This window comes from Belonocnema kinseyi, chromosome 5 (genome assembly GCF_010883055.1).
Source record: "Belonocnema kinseyi isolate 2016_QV_RU_SX_M_011 chromosome 5, B_treatae_v1, whole genome shotgun sequence".
Taxonomy (NCBI): domain Eukaryota; kingdom Metazoa; phylum Arthropoda; class Insecta; order Hymenoptera; family Cynipidae; genus Belonocnema; species Belonocnema kinseyi.
This window is the reverse complement of record NC_046661.1, coordinates 8,475,576-8,492,220: the sequence shown is the minus strand read 5'-3', so window position 1 is coordinate 8,492,220 and position 16,645 is coordinate 8,475,576. Positions and strand designations below refer to the sequence as shown.

General features: G+C 41.2%; 1 protein-coding gene across 8 annotated transcripts in view; it reads right to left on the bottom strand.

Annotated features, from left to right (window-relative positions):
* Positions 1-16,645, bottom strand: part of LOC117172747 (zinc transporter 1) — a 491,563-nt gene that overhangs the window by 125,500 nt on the left and 349,418 nt on the right. For all 8 annotated transcript variants that reach the window (XM_033360933.1, XM_033360935.1, XM_033360939.1 and 5 more), the window contains one exon: positions 4,235-4,416. In XM_033360933.1, coding sequence (XP_033216824.1) covers positions 4,235-4,416 — 182 coding nt within the window. The remainder of the gene's footprint in view (positions 1-4,234; positions 4,417-16,645) is intronic.

Here is a 16,645-nt window from a genome sequence, read left to right as displayed (position 1 = left end):
GAGGGAGCTCTTCTTAATATTTTGACACCAAAATCATGTCGATACACCTTACCGACTGCGAGTAAAGCCACCCACGCTTTAACTTGACAGACTGTAATTTTTCACCTAAAGCATGATCATAAGAGATTTTGAACATCATATTAAATTAAATTATGACATTCTCATCTCATCAGTTACTTCACTTAGTCCGTAGATATGATAAAAAATGGGGTTCATTCGAGTAAAATTTTGAAAAACGAATCATTATCAGCCCTAAGAAGGCATCCAGAGGCGAACGTTGTTAGGAATATTTTGGATATAGCCATTGCAGCTCCGTTGAAGAATTCGATCACGAAAATCGTTCGTTTCACGAAATCTTGGAGAACGAAGTCCTTCCTCGAGTGTGCAACGGAAACTGCTGTCCAAAAATCGTAATTACCGAAAATGTGGATCTTCTCGTTTTAGACAACTGACTCTATCTCGCTCAGAGCGTTCGGTACGACAGTGTCGCGGTCAAAACCGCAAGAGTGAGGAAGATGGTAATAAAGAACGCTTCGAGGCGCATCATGCCTGTAGAGATACGTTATTCCACTGTACGTTGTTTGTCGAGTAGCTGTTGTAGGAATTTTTCAAACTCTACTTTCTTAACTTTCAAAGGGTATCGCCCGCCTACTTCGCGGCTATGTAAACGAACGCTTCTTTGCCAATCATCTCGAGACTTCCGACCACTTTTAGGAGAGGATCTCTGCCTTTTGCCATGATGTATCAAGGACCGTAAGCTCTTTCTTCGTTTATTGAACCACCCTAAACGAGTAGAGTAGACCCGGGACGGTAAGCATTTTAGTGTTCGCTGAGTATCTGCTGTTTTATAAAATCAAAACTTATAAAAATTAAACTAAAAGCTTTTACTTTCTCAAATTCAGAAGGTCCTTAAACGTCAAGAGTTCACTGACTTCTATTGACATATGCAATTTTAGAGGAAGTTCGCAGTGAGCCCTTAAGTTTTACAATAAATACGGGAGCTTCTCAATAGAAATGTCTGCCAACTCCTAGATTCATCTTGCTCAATTCCGCGAGCAAGACTTTTCTGGCGCTAACTTCTCGGTTAGCTTTTTATTGTTTATATTTTTGGTTAAGTATCATTCTAGTCGAACGCGTGTGTTGGCATCCTATCGTTAGGACGACTCGATTTATTTAAAAAGTAAAATTATCTTATAACAAGATACTAAAGGGAATATCCAACAAAATTTCATGCTGAAATAGTAAAAAGCTTCTACAGAATAAAAAATTACAGCTGGGATCTTTAATGACCCAATGAGGACCTTAACGTTATACCAAAGTAAGGGGGCCTTTAAGGGTTAGTAAGAGGATTAAAGTAAACAGAGATGTAATTAAAGATCAGTCGAAAAGGAAAGGTTGAAATAAATTTGCGGACTTAGGATAAAAGTAATGAAGATTTATGAAGAAAAGCAGGAGAAAATGGTAGAAAAGATAAGAAATGAAATAACACGGGAAATGGCTGAACTTAGGGAAGAAATGAAGTAATGAGAAGAAGTCAGGTAAAGAAAGAGATGAGCAAGAGGACATAACAAGGAAAGAAACAGTCAAGTTGTTAGGAATAATAAAAGATGAAAAGGCACCTGTTATAGATGATACTTTTATGACACTATTATGGTGGTGTGACGCTGATGCCGACATTTGAGAAAGTATATGTAACTGTTTTGTCGGAGAGTTTCGAGAAAGAAGTTAAAGAAAAAAGATAGAGCCACCGAATCAGACAGGGTTTAGAAAAGTAATAGTGGTGATAGACAACATAGATTGACCCATTAGGCCGAAGTGAAATAAAAAAAATTGTGTTGAAAAAGGGGATAAGAGAAGACTTAGTAAAGCGATTTTGTCAAATGTTTAGAGACAAAAAGCAGAGTAAAGGTAGGAGAGCAAGTAGAAGATTGTTTCTGGTTAGTAAGAGGAACGAGGCAAAGATTTCCTCTGGTCTCACTTTTATTTAATATATTAATATCAGACTAAGAAGAAAAAATGAGGAGAAAGCGTTGGGGAGGAGATAGGATAAGAAAGGAAAAGATATATACACTGGCATATTAAGACGATATAGTGATAAAGGCAGAGGGCGAAGAAGGGATGGCGCGCTTGATTATAGGATTAGAGAAATACGTAAATGGAAAAAACTCAATTTAAATGTGGAAAAGACAAAGATAATGAGGTTTAGAAAAGAAGGAGGATGAAAGAAAGGATTCAGATAGAAGGAAGTAAAGTTAAAAAAAGTAAAGGAATTTACATATTTGAAATATACCTTCCAAAAGAATGGAGATCATAGAGCTCATATAAGGGAAATGATAAAGAAATAGCAGGAAAAATAAAACATGTCTGGGAAATAAGAAAAAGAAGGTATAAGAAAGATTAGAAAAGAAGAATATGCTTATTTGATAGGCTACTATAGCCGATATCAGGTTATGGAGTGGAGTAAGAAGAGCATGACAATTTAAGACGAAGTTAAGGTATGGAAAGGAAGTGTAGTTAGCAAAAAAGTGTTTGAAGGAGGTAGAAGACTGGAGAGAGAAAGAGCGATAGAACAAGATGGGAGAAAAAAGAGGGAGCTTTTTAGTAAAAGAGATAGAGAAGAGGAAAATGGAGTAAGCTATGAAGAGTTGAGTAGTATTAGGAAAAAGAGGAAAACAGAAACAGCAAAATACGTGAATAGGAGGAGGAAACATGGGAGCATGTATGGGATGGATGTACAAGATGATTCGAAATGTGGTAAAGATTCTATGGGAGGATGGATGGGTGATAACTGGCTCAAGGATTTAAAGAGGGCTAGAGGGCGAACGAGAAAGAATGAAAATGGAAAAATGACAAGGTGAACATGAGATAGAAGAGAAGTGAAAGTCAAGGATAAAGGAAACGAAAGTCGCCTAGATTAGAAGCGTGAAGATTTGTTAGTGGTTATTATTATGTAGTAGCATAATTAGATTAAGATGCGCTCGCTCTCTTGCTTTGATCTCTCGCTCACTCTTCCAAAAGTAAAATTGCGCTAGAATAATGCAGAAGTCAGGACATATAAGAATTGATTTAAGGGCACCCCCCCCCCCATTCTCGATTTATAATTTTTTAAATTTTTAATAGGCTGGTAAATAAACAAAAATCGACTTTATAGATTTCGATATTTTCATATATGTAAGCTAGAACTTAAAAACCAAGAAAAAATATTGACATTATTTTTTTTATCAACATTTTTAAATTGTTTCTCGTGGTCCATGAAAAGTCCTCTTTTTATGGCAGGCATGATTGCAAGTGACTGGAGCGTCTCAAACCAAAAAATCAAACAGAATTAGAAATAGATGTATGGCTAGGAAATAGAGTAAGATCATTTATTTGGGTCAAAAATGTACAAAATGGCGAACCTTTGGAATTTATTTTTTTTTTAAATTCAATTTTTTCAGTTACAAATCAAGATGAAAATTAAAGAAGATCTTTATCAATCTTCTTCATCATAGTCTAAGCTATAGCTATTGATGTGTAGAAACATGCGTTCAAGTTTTGTGAAGCCATTTTTCGTGTAAAAGACCTACGCACCTTCAACCAGCTATGCTATGTCCATACATAATCCCTTCTGACTCTTTAAGCAGGTAGTCACATAGTAAGCTGAGGGGGGCTGAATTACGGCGAAGGTATTATGAATAGCCGACAAGGAAACTGTGCACCTGCGTGTCAAGCCCATGCGGTGCGTGCGTTCTCGCCTCCGCCTGACGCGTCTACCGTGCATCGGCTAGAACTCCATTAGTATTTTGAATTTTGACTTGACAATTTCAGGGAATATTATTAAAGAGTTACATGTTCGAATAAGACAATAGAAAAATCGATTTTTTTACCCTGAAAATGGGGGCGAGGTACCCTTAAATAGTTGTAAAAATTGTAAATAGTAAGGATAAGATACTATAAAAATTGCAGATGGTCATGTAAGAAGCGAAGTTCATTTTTAAATGAACTTCGTTTTTTAACGTAAACTTCGTAAATGAACTTTGTTTCTTAAAATGTAAACCCCCTTTCAGCTTACCCAAAGGGGACATCTTATGAATAAAGAAGGATTGATAAGGAATAAGTGTGATCTGGCTTGTTCTAATAAGTATTATGTAGCATTAAGAAATTCTGCGCTGGATAAGGATTAAAATAATTTTCTGAAAATAGCACAGGAGTTCACGTAGAAAAATAAAGTTGACATGGATAATGCTTTTCTTACTGTATGGATAGCTGAGGACAAACAACGATATAGATGAAATAACAGCAAATATTGGGTCTATCAATCTTGCGTTGTATGAATCTGTAAGGTAGACAAGCATCGAATCTGCTATTACAAATATGCATCCCAAAAGATCCCGAACCACGTGTCGTACACTCTGATTTTCAAGCAGAGTTACGCTTCTGAAAAATAATACATGTTCTGTTACAAAAAACGCTGTCGCTACAAAGAGAGATTCTTAATTTAAATACATTGGAAACATTAAGTTGACAATTCGCAATTTAAAACAATAGGAAAGCTGCCTTGTAAATTTATATAAGATTTTATTCGCTTTAACTTGCAAAAATGTAAATACTTAAAAAATAAATAGTTTAACCTCGAACAGCATAAAAGTATAAATACCTTATTAATATCCGAACGAAAACAGTAAATTGAGGGCTCAAAAGAATGTATGAAATCGGCTCATTTCAATAGTCTTTGTATAAAAATAATTTTTTTTTTAATTCTAACCCAAGCATAGAAATAATTTTACGCTGAAAATATTGAAATTAACCAATTTTTCAGTCCCAACACAGATTTGATTCAAAACAGAAGTAGATCCTAGTTATATAAAAAAATGTAATTCTAGTTTTTATTTAATAAAATGAGGTAATTCAATTCTGAGGTCGGGTTCTGGTTTTGACGCCATTAAGAAAAAAGTTAAAATTTCGGTATTTCTAGGCAAAGTATTTGAATAATTATTTGGAAATTTAATCGAATTTGCTTATAAAAACAATTCAAACCATGCCGTTTAAACTGAAAGTCGATTGTCTATTAGACCACTTTACTGTCTTGAAAAAGAATTCATTTCAATACAGCCGCGTAGTTAAAACAAGTATTTTCCATATCTGCGATTGCAGATATTAAATTCATGGATGGAAAAATGTTTTGTCTGACATTTCGCAGTTGGACATTGAATAAAATTCACCATGTTTTTGCTTTCCCGATCTGGGATTAATTGTAAGACGAATTTCTGTAACTTTTCATACATTAAATCATAAATAGAAAAAATGACTAAAGAGTGCACTGTATATTATGGTAATTGCTACTAGGTGACAGCGGTACGGAAAATGTCTAAGGGGTAAAAATAAGGAAAACTGATTGGATAAGTAAATGTATGACAGAACTGGCGGTACCACTTGCCAAGAGAGGGGAGGGAGAGAAGGTAGAGGAATACACAGGGATCACTCTCATGCTAGTTGGCTATACAATATATGCAAAAATCTTAAGAAAAAGGTTCGATAGTCAGGTAGAAATGCCGAAGATGGTACTATTAGACTTTTAGCGCAGCGTTGTGTCTCTCTGTGTACCCGAAACGTGCATACTTTAAGCATAGACTGAGAATATTTCCAATTGTTTTTGGCTCTCGTTTGCACGCTCATCAGTTTGTATCGCCTACAGATACTTTCATCATTAGCTCGCGGTAAATTGAGTTGTCGATAAAGCTTCGGAAGGAGTGGCCCCTCTTATGGGGAACTGACATGTCTTGGAGGATTATACTGGAATCTGAAATGGAAGCGGAAGCAACTATCAAAGCCACTATGCAAGTCATAAACCAGGCCTGTGAAGTATCGATGCCTTGAAAGAAGAGATACAGAAACTTGGATGCCACCTACTGGTGGAATAGAGAAATCGCCGACCTCCGAAGGGAGTGTATACGTTGCCGACGGACAGCCACTAGAAAAAAAGGCAACAGTTATTCAGGCATGCAAGGCTGCCAAGAAGAAACTGAACAAGGCGATAAAAAAGATCAAAGGACAGAGCTGGGGAAAGCTACGAGAGGAAGTGGATGATGATCCTTGGGGTTTGGGTTAGAAAATAGTAACCCGAAAACTCGGGGTCCTCTCTGCGAGCGCATGAATGGGAGCGGAAACTATGAGACACATCATCGACCTATTCTTCCCGACGCATCCGGTGAGGAAGAAGGATTTTCATGAAACCCCTCTAACGGAGATTCCACTTTTCACTGAGGAGGAATTAATAATCCAAAAACTAGTATTGATTAATAAAGGACAAGGAGATCTGAATTTCCCATAATCGTACAGGCCACTGTGCCTACTCCATACTACGGAAAAACTCATAGAAAAGATTCTGAAGCCTCCTCTGCTGGCGGCCATGCAAGCAACGAGAGATCTGTCCATTAGACAATGGGGCTTCAGGAAAGGCCGTTCTACTATACACGCGGTCCAAGAAGTAGTGCAAACTATTGCTAGAGTAGATGAAGAAAGAGGCTACACCAACAAGATTAATCTGCTAGATCTTAATATACGATAGCACAGAAGGTCCAAGAAAGAAGCAAATCACTTCCGGAGATGCGCAGGATTCAATACTCGCCCCCAAATTGTGGAACATCTCCTAAGATGACATTCTCAGATTAGAGTTGCCAGAGGATGCGTACCTGTCGGGATACGCGGACGACCTCCTGGTAGTAATTTCTGCAAGAACGACGGGGAACTGCAGTGGAAATTGAATCAGGTGATGAGACGTGTGGGAAAATGGATGTAAGATCATGGATTAGATCTGGCTGCAGAAAAAACCGAGCTGGTCCTCGTCACAAAGAAATACATCCATCTGCAGATACAAATGGAAGTAGGATCGGCAGTGGCCATAACGAAGGCAGCCATGAAACATCTGGGCATCTGGATTGCTAACCGGCTGTCTATCAACAAGTTAATAAAGCAGGCAGCAGATAAGACAGCAAGGGTCGTAGGCACTCAGTAGACTCATGATTAACGTTGAAAGGAAAACATACAGTATGGCAACAACGATAGAGTTTTGACCACCGAGGGAGATTAACCAACAGGTTGATATCCGAGTTTAATACCTGGTAACACCTGAGAATGATAGAAGGCCAACGATTCCGTTGCACGACATTGTCGTAATGCTTTAGATGATGCGTAGCATCTTGGTTGGAACATGATGTAACAAGCTTTTCTTTTCGTAGTTTATGTTATTTGTTTGCAGAACAAGATACTTTCTCATAGGGTTGAAGGCCCGCGAGCCCGCGAAGAAGCATCAGCCTCTTCTACCGAGGACAACGCCTACCCCTGGAGGGAGAATAAACTGCATAAAGAAGTCTAAGCTGGCAAGAATGGTGGCGCCGTAGTACGGAAAATTGGCTTTATCCTTATGCTCCCGAAGTAATGCGTAAGCGGTTACAGAATCATCGATTGGCAGGTAAAGCAGTTAAGGTTTAGTGGGTAGGTGCCGTTTCGGTAAGTCCTACACTTGCCTTCGTTCCTTGTGGACTGTGCGCCCATGTGTGCATGTTACGTGTATGTTTATTATGTATATATACACGTGATGTGTATATATTGCGCTCGTGGTCCCCAAGGTTCGAATGTGGTTAGTCTCTTGATCAGGGAGTACGTGGTGGCTGCAGAAGTCGGCATCTGCAGTGCCCCGGGCGATTTCCTGTCCGTCCGTGTTTTTCGGGCCTGTTTAAACTAAGGCTGGGCCCCAGGCAGAAATTGGTACTGATCAGAAAGGGGAAAGGGGACCTGAATTCCCCGTCAGCATACAGATCACTATGTATGCTCGACACTGCTGGTAAGATACCAGAGAAACGGCTGAAGCCACGTCTTCAGCCAGCTGTACAAACGGCAGAAGATCTTTCTTAGAACCAGTACGGGTTTAGGAAAGGGCGTTCTACGGAGGTTGCAGTGCAGGAGGTAGCGAAAACTGTGCAAGTAGAAAAACAAGCAAGCCGCTACAGCCGCAAGATCATCTTACTCGTCACGTTAGACGTTAAAGATGCATTTAATTCAGCTAGGTGGACTGATATTCCTTATGCATTCGAGAGCAACTTTCGAATACCGCTGTACCTCTTGCGCATAGTGAAGAGGTATCTGCAAGATACGAAACAGAGACGGGGACTCGCAAAAAAGAAAGAACCGCAGGGGCAGCACAGGGGTCCATATTAGGGCCAGATTTGTGGACCATCTCGTTCGACGGTATCCTTCGCCTGAAGATGCGTGAGGGTATATTCCTGGTCGGATACGCAGACGACATCGCTGCGATGATTGCGGCCCGAAATATGGAGGTGTCCCAGTGAAAACTGAACCAAGTGATGATGTGCGTCAGTGGATGGTTGGTGGAACACAGTCTGAGCCCAGCTATCCAGAAGACTGAGATCGTCGTACTGCCGACCAAAAGAATAGAGACCATCGTCCCTCTGCAGGCGCGAAACCAGGAGATTGTGACGAAAAGAACTATAAAGCATTTTGGCTCACTGATTGACACTAAGCTGAAGTTCTGGGAGCAGATCAAGCAAGCGTCCGAAAAGGCTGTCAACGTAACCACAGCCCTAAGCAGACACAAGGCAAATTTTGGAGGCTCAAGACCAAGCAAGCGTTGTCTACTGATGTCGGTAACAACATCAATTCTGTTGTACGGTGCCGAAAGCTGGGCAGACGCACTTAGAATAGAAATATAGAGAAAGCGAACGGCCAGGGGCGCAAGTGTATCTACTAGAAAAAGTCAGAAATAGGTAAACTAGAAGCAAAGAGAGAATCCAGAGCTTACACCATGGAGCAGTCGAATATGAGATTGAGAGAAGAATCTAGGGGCAGATGGACAGCCAAATTGGATGACAAGTGGATGGAGAGGGAACATGGCGAAACCAATTATTTCATTACACAGTTTCTCACGGGGCATGGGTTATTCCAAGTATAACTTCACAAAAGAGAAAAAACAAATAGCGCAGAGTGTGACTATGGGGATGCGGAACAACAAAATGCTCACCATATGTTCTTCGTATGCAAGAGATGGGCAGCAGAGATACGAATTCTTGAGCAATAGATCGGCTACATATCGCTAGAAAACATAATTGAAAGAATGCTCAATAGTACCGAAAACTGGGAGAATGTAGCTAGATATATAGAGATTGTGCTACGGCAGAAGAAATAAAAACAGAGCCTCAATCCACCATCAGCTCCTCTGTTTAATCGTGAGGGTCAGCCATGCCAAATCACGATGACGAAGGCCGACAAGCCCGTTGCGCTACACTGTTGTGCTCTTGAGAACGACGCGTACTTCTTGATTAGAGCATGAATTTGATTAATTCTGGAAGAATAGAGCCAACAAGAGATATAGCAAGAAAGGTAAGGCGAAAGGAGATGCAACCCAAACAGCTACAACCAATCAAGATGTCCGAAGCCGATGAGCCCGATGTGCAGAACATCAGCACCAAAGAGGACGATGCGTACATCTTGATTGCAACACGCAACGGACAAAGAAGAAGACCAGAAGAAAGCCTTAACAGGTAAGAAAACGGCACCCTCTGAAGTAATGCAAAAGCAGTTCCGAGGGGAATCACGCCAAGGAGAAATGGTGGTGTTTTTTAGTGGGTCCCTTGGTAGCATCGTCGAAGTGGTCTCATTATGTATATTTTCTTATGTATATTGGGGTCACTGTGACGATGTTATTTAAGATCCTCACACTACCAGGTAGTGCGGACCCTTCCTGGTGTGTTTTTGGACAGTTTTCACCAGCCCTTGTAAAAAAAATCATCATCACCTGGACAGATGAACTGCGTTGCGTCCTGTGCTCAGAATTAAGCAGAACCGCAGAATCGCTGAACCATATTCTGGGTTCTGGCAAGTTCTCGGTATTCCGTGAAGCCCTAGATCGGGCTAGAGCTAATGCAAAACGATAATTAACAACGTCCAGGCAAATCTCAATAGGAGTAAGAATGCAAATGAGCTTCTTACGCAACTCACGTATGAAAAGAGGGCCGATTTGCTCATTCTTAGTGAGACTGAGTGAAAAGCGGTAAGATCACTTTTGTGAGCTGCTACCTTATCTCGAACGAGCCCATCAAGGGCTTCCAGAGGAAACTCGATAACATCGAAGAGATGCTGCAAGACAAGGCAGATAACGTAATGCTCGCTGGAGTTGGTTTCAACGCTTATCAGCAGACAGGAGGCAGTAGCTGCGATGGCTCAGCAAGTTGGCTCAGGAAGACACGCAAGCTTGGAGGTCTCACCTCAGGAGGTCCGCGCGAGGCCAAAACAATGGAAAACATTGTGGGTACGCTGTTCCCTACATACCAACAGCGAGAAGAACTTCGATGAAAACACAATAACGCAGGAAATACCACTTTTCACCAAGATTAAGCTTATACCAGCCGCAAGATCGCTGCAAAGCACAAAGCACCCGGCCCATATGACATTGCAGTGGAGGCACTAAAGGTAATTGTGCATGTAAGCTCCGGGGTAATGCTACACGTGTAAAACAGCTGCTTTAAGAACTGCTTTTTCCCGAAACAGTGGAAGTATGGTTTTCGAAAAGGGAAGTCTAGAATAGACGCAGTGTCATGAGTAGTGAACGCTGCTATAGAAGAACGAAAAGTAGATCCTGCTCTATGAAACAGACGAAGGATTCTTCCGGAAAAGCATCACTGCAAGCGTTGCACAAGGTTCAATCCTAGGTCCAGACCTATGGTATGTGTATTATGCCGGCAACATACGGAACGAGATGCCTGAAGTTACGAGACTTATGAGATACGCGGACGATATAGCAGCAACCATAGCCACTCGGCACCTTGAGCAAGCTCAATGGAAACTCAACGAGGTTATGAGACGGATTTAGCGATGGATGGTAGACCATGGTCCGAGCTTGGCTACCTAGAAGACGGAAATATTACTCTTAATAACGAAGCGGATCCCACTAGATATCCCGATGCAGGTAAAATTGATGATGTGCTGACCAAAAAAGTAGTAAAAAAACTTGGCATTCTGCTGGACAATTAGCTCACTTTCTGGGAGTAGATAAAACAAGCAGCTGACAAAGCGTGCACAGTCACAACGAATCTCAGCCGGCTGATGGCCAACATAGGAGAGCCAAAACCGAGTAGGGGACGCCTACTAATGTCGGTAACGCATTTCATTTTACTATATGTAGCTGAAGTTTGGGCAGATGCTCTCAGAATAGAGACTTTCTATGGCATTTTAATTAATAACAAAACATGCAACTGATAAAAAGAAAGAAGAAGTAACACACCGGAAGCGAAAATCGATAATCTACTTATGGAAATGATATCTATATTGGCTATCATGGTCCATGCCGGATAGCAGAAGTAGATGAGAAGGTAGCTGAGCGTCCACTTGAAACCGAACGCAACAAAATCGGATGGGTTAACTGTTGTGTAAGAAAGAGAACCATGGTCAAACGCTGTTTCAGGTGTCTCGAAGATGGTCATCAGGCACGTGAATGCAAAGGACCTGACAGGAAGAATCAGATCTACATTTGTAGCAATTCTGATCACAAGGGTGCCGCATGCGAGTCTGATGCGAATTGTGTTCTGTGTGATGATCTGAGTCTGCATATACAGCAACGGTGTCACATTCCTGGCTCAGGCAAATGCCAAGTCTTCAAAGAGGCTCTTGGCCGAGCTAGAGGACATGAAAGACTATGATCAGCATGCTTCAAGGGAATCTACATAGAAGCAGACTGGCCGAGGCCTTTTAACTCAGATTACATATGGGATGAAGGCTGATCTGCTTTTGCTTTGTGAGCAGTTTAGAAGTAAGGATGTATCGACGTGTTTTAAAGACAACAGTGGAACTTCTGCTATTTGGGCTTCAAATAGAAAGAGAGTTTCAGTGGAAACACATAGTGTCGGAGAAGGTTTCAGCTGAAGAAGGAGCAATGGAGTCATCTATGTGAGCTGTTACTTTACGCCAGCGCAGTAGAATGAGGAATGCTTAGATCAGATCCGCGTGTAAAGCGTACAATGGACATGGCAGCAAGACGAGGGATTTTAGTCATGAATGTTGGCAATACAACAACCTTCAGACGGGCCAGAAACGTTGAACTGATTTCAGATATAACCCTAGCCTCAGAAGAAATAGCCCCTCTTATAGAGAAATGGAAGATGCTGAAGGACTACACCGGTCGTGACCACTAGTACATATCATTCAATACAAAAGGTAACTCAACTTATAGGATATACCGCAGTAAGGCTAAAAAGTGAAACCTGACGAAACTGGATGCAAAGAAACTATCCCTGACGATAGTCATAGATCTAGTCAGACTATTGGAGGGAGCTAGCATTGATGCGGAAGAAATACTGAAAGCTACCATTCGGCCTACACGTCACACCTGTGACGCCTCGATGCCTCGCAAGAAGGAGCATAAGAATAGAAATTCTGGCTATTGGTGAAATCCAGAAATTTTTGAGCTGCGGAAACAATGTCTAAAATGCAGATGGAAGCCCATCAGAAAAAAATGAAGGGTAACGAAATAGGCTTAGGGTATAAACTAGTTACCCGGAAGCTTGGAGCACTTTCAACGTGTCCGCATATTCTATTAAACCTGCTAAACAGCTGTCTTAGGACTGGGCTATTTCACGAACATTGGAAATTTAAGCGTCTGGCTCTAATTAGTAAAGGAAAAGGCGATCCGTACTCCCCTTCGGCATACAGACTTCTGTGCATGCTGAGAGGGTATGTATTTATATAAGGTAGATCGACAATAACCTCGGTCCAAAAGGTGAAGATCTCAATAGGAAAAGTGGAACAGGGTAGCCAATACACCAATAAAATGGTCTTACTTGCAACTCTGGATGTTAAAAATGCCTTCAACTCGGTCAGATGGTCAGAGATAATCAAAGCCTTGGTAGGATTCAAAGTATTAGAGTATCTGATGTGCGTATTGGAAAGCTATCTCTTGGACAGAGTGCTAATAAATGACACTACTGAAGGAGCGAGAAGAAAGCAGATTACGGCCGGAACAGCCCAAGGCTCAATTCTTGGTTCGGACCTCAGGAATGTGTCCTATAATAGAATCCTGAGAATCAAGATGCCAGCTGATACATACCTAACGGGGTACGGTGATGACATTCTCGCGGGATCGCTGCAAGCACCATAAAGAACTTACAGTGGAAACTCAACCAGGGCATGCGCCGAGTGATTGGTTGGATGTAAGACCACGGAGATACCAATGCTATTGGAAGCAGATACCAGGGGTGTTAGTTGAAATTTGCCGGTTATTTCAATAAGGAAAACACTAAATCCTCAAGGGAATCTCAAAAAAATTCTATTCAATGTATTGACCATTGAATTCTACCAATTTTTCCCATCTTTCAGGCAAATTATGGATACCATTCCAAAAAAAACTTTTTCTCTTTCGAGGCAAACCATTCGACGAGCAATTTTTTGACTTTTTCAAACTTGGTGAAGTGCTGCTCTGCGAGCGAGTGTCCCATCGATGCGAAAGGTGATAGTCGGACGAGGCGAGATCTGGAGAATACGGCGGGTGCAATAATATTTCCCAATTTAATGCTTTTAATTTGTTCTTCACCACTTTAGCGGTATGAGACGGTGCGTTGTCATGTTGTAGGATAACTTTGCCATGTCTTCGGGCCCATTCCGGCCGTTTTTCGATCAACGCATTATTAAAATTGATAATTTGTTGTCGGTAGCGATCCGTATTCATCGTCTCAACAGGTTTTGATAACTTGAAGTACACCACATCACATTGGTCCCACCAAACACAGAGCATTGTCTTACGGCCAAAGCGATTTGGCCTTGGAGTCGATGGGCCGACCTCAGTAGGTGAAAGCCATGATTTTTTCCGCTTCAAGTTCTCGAAATAAATCCATTTTTCGTCCCCAGTGGCAATTCGATGCAGAAAAGATTTCCTTTCGAACCCTTCACGCAGCATTTCACAAAGTGCTCCACGGGTCCCATTTAGTGTTTGTGCTAATTGTTGTTGCGATTGGGTTGGGTCTTCATCCAATAACGCCTGCAATTTCTCGTCTTCGAACTGCTTCTACCAGCAATCGATGAGCTTGAACTGCTTTTTTCTTTTGATGATATAAGAAAAACAAAGAATGCCGCAAATGCTATTTACTTGGAGCGAAACTCGACATATTCACTGAGGTAAACAACTATGATGTTAATATTTCGGCAGAATGAAATTGTGTATTTTCAAAGGTTATTCTCCATAAAAAAATATGACATAGATGCCAAATCATAGAAATGTATACATGTCTCTAGCGACATCTATGAGTAAAACTGGCAAACTTCAACTAACACCCCGTAAGTCAAGCTGCAGATGAAGCAGCATTTGTGACGATGGCTTTAAGAATGTTATTGGATAATTTACACGGGCCGATATAAAGAGGAAGCCAGAGCTCTCTCCATCGAAAAGTGGCATCAATGGTGAAATAGCGATCGCTGAGGTAGATGGACGGCTAAGCTTATAAAACACCTAGACACATGGCTGAATCGAAATCACAGAGAAACGAATTATTACGTAACTAAATTCTTGTCAGGACATGGGTACTTTCGTTCCTACTTGTAAAAGAGGAAGAAAGTAAGCAGCGAAAACTGTGGCTACTGCGAGGCTGAAATCGACGGCGCCAATTATACGTACATTCTTCGACGGCAAACGCTGGGCCGATAATAAAAATAGACTGGAAAGCAAGATCGGAGATATAACGCCTGAAAACGTTGTTGATGTGATGCTGCAAAGCGAGGAACGATGGAACGTGGTAGCTAAATTCATCGATATTATCCTGTGCAAGAAGAAGGAAGAAGGTCAACTGGAAGACTAAGAACCTGAGCTATGCATATAAAAGAGAGGTTCAACCAAGCCCTGAACTGCCGAAGGCCGACTAGCCCGATGCGTGAGACGCTCCGCTGCTAAGGACAATGCGTGGAGTTCGGGAAGGGAAGGACCATCTAGTCATACCCAGTCGTACCCAACCAGCATGTTCGAAGGCCGACGAGCCCGTTGCACGAAATTGTGGTGCTGCTCAGGACCACGTGTAACATCCTAGTTGGCACATGGAACGAACCAGTTTCGAGAGCAAGAAAGCAGCAGAAGCTAGAGGAAGCCCAACAAGCTAACCCCAATCCGGATTTGGAAGGCCGAGGGGCGTGAAGTGCGGTGTCAACGCACTAATGAGGACGACGCGTATATCCCGATTTAGACACAATACCAAAAGACACATTGCCTTAGAAGGCAAGAAAACAGTGCCTTCTCAAGTAATGCGAAAGCGATTCCGGGGGAGAAAAATGCCAAGTAGAACGTTGGTGTTTTTTGGTGGGTCGCTCCTAGCGTCACTATATAGATCACATTAAGATCTTCGTTTATGTTCATATACACTAAGACCGCTGTGGTGACGCTATTATTATCTCCAGACTACCTCATCATCCTCATAATTCTCATCATTCTCATCGACCTCATCATTCTCATCATCCTTATCACCCTTATCATTCTCATTATCCTCATCATCCTCATCATCCTCGTCATCCTCATCATCCTCATCATCCTCATCATCCCATCATTCTCAGCATCCTCGTCATCCTTATGATCCTCATTATCATCATCATCATCATCATCGTCATCAGCATGAAGCGTTAAATGGGACAAAACGCAGGGTTAAACAAAACATCAAACCACATTGCAAATATGGGGAATTATCCATGAAATAGCGAAATATACCGTGAAATCACGCATACAAGGATACAAGGATACATCACGCATATATACTGCACATTACGCGCCTCCGCTACTAAGCTATACAAATAAAGAAGGTACTCCAGGTGTACCTCGCCGATTTGATTCTCCCTGATATATGTTGTAGTGATAATATATGTAGTGATAATATATAGTTTACATGCACATAGTTGCATATAGTTGCCATGCACCTTTACAGCACGTTACAAAACCTCTTGTACTACGTTAATAATACATTCTATCTAAATAATAAGATTCTACCTATGTTAAATTATATGCTATTGCTCGGTCTTCACAATTATTCTCTAGATTTCCTAACTATAGAGTTTCCTGGATTTGCATTTCCTCTTACCATTTCCGTTAACATGAATTAACGTTTTCTTTATCTTTATTATTTTACTGTCCTTCTATTGGATTACGCGTTTGGTCTTTCCCTGCTACATGCTCCGTACTTCCTCTCATTTCTTCTAGTTTCATCATCCGGCTTGCCCCTTGTCCACTTCCATCCAAGATCCACCTTATCCTACCATCCATATTCTCACCACTAGTTTAGTCCCCGGTACATCTTTCGAAGACATGCCGCCATGATTCTATCTCTTCTATCTATTCTATCTAGATGCTATCTAGAATCTATAGATTCTATCTACCTTCTTTCCTCTTTATCCATCCAGTACCTGCACTCTCTCATTCCTTTCCCCATCCTAAATCATATATCGTGGTTCCATTTATTCTCGCTTTTTCATTTCTTAAATATTCTAGCTCTCCTTCAGCCTTTACTACTTTCTATCACCTGTTATACATAGATTCCACGATTTTGTCCATCTTTCATCTCCCTCTTTAGATATCAGTTTATTCTCGAACTCTTGCCAAACTCGACATCTGCTCTTATATCGCATTCTCTCC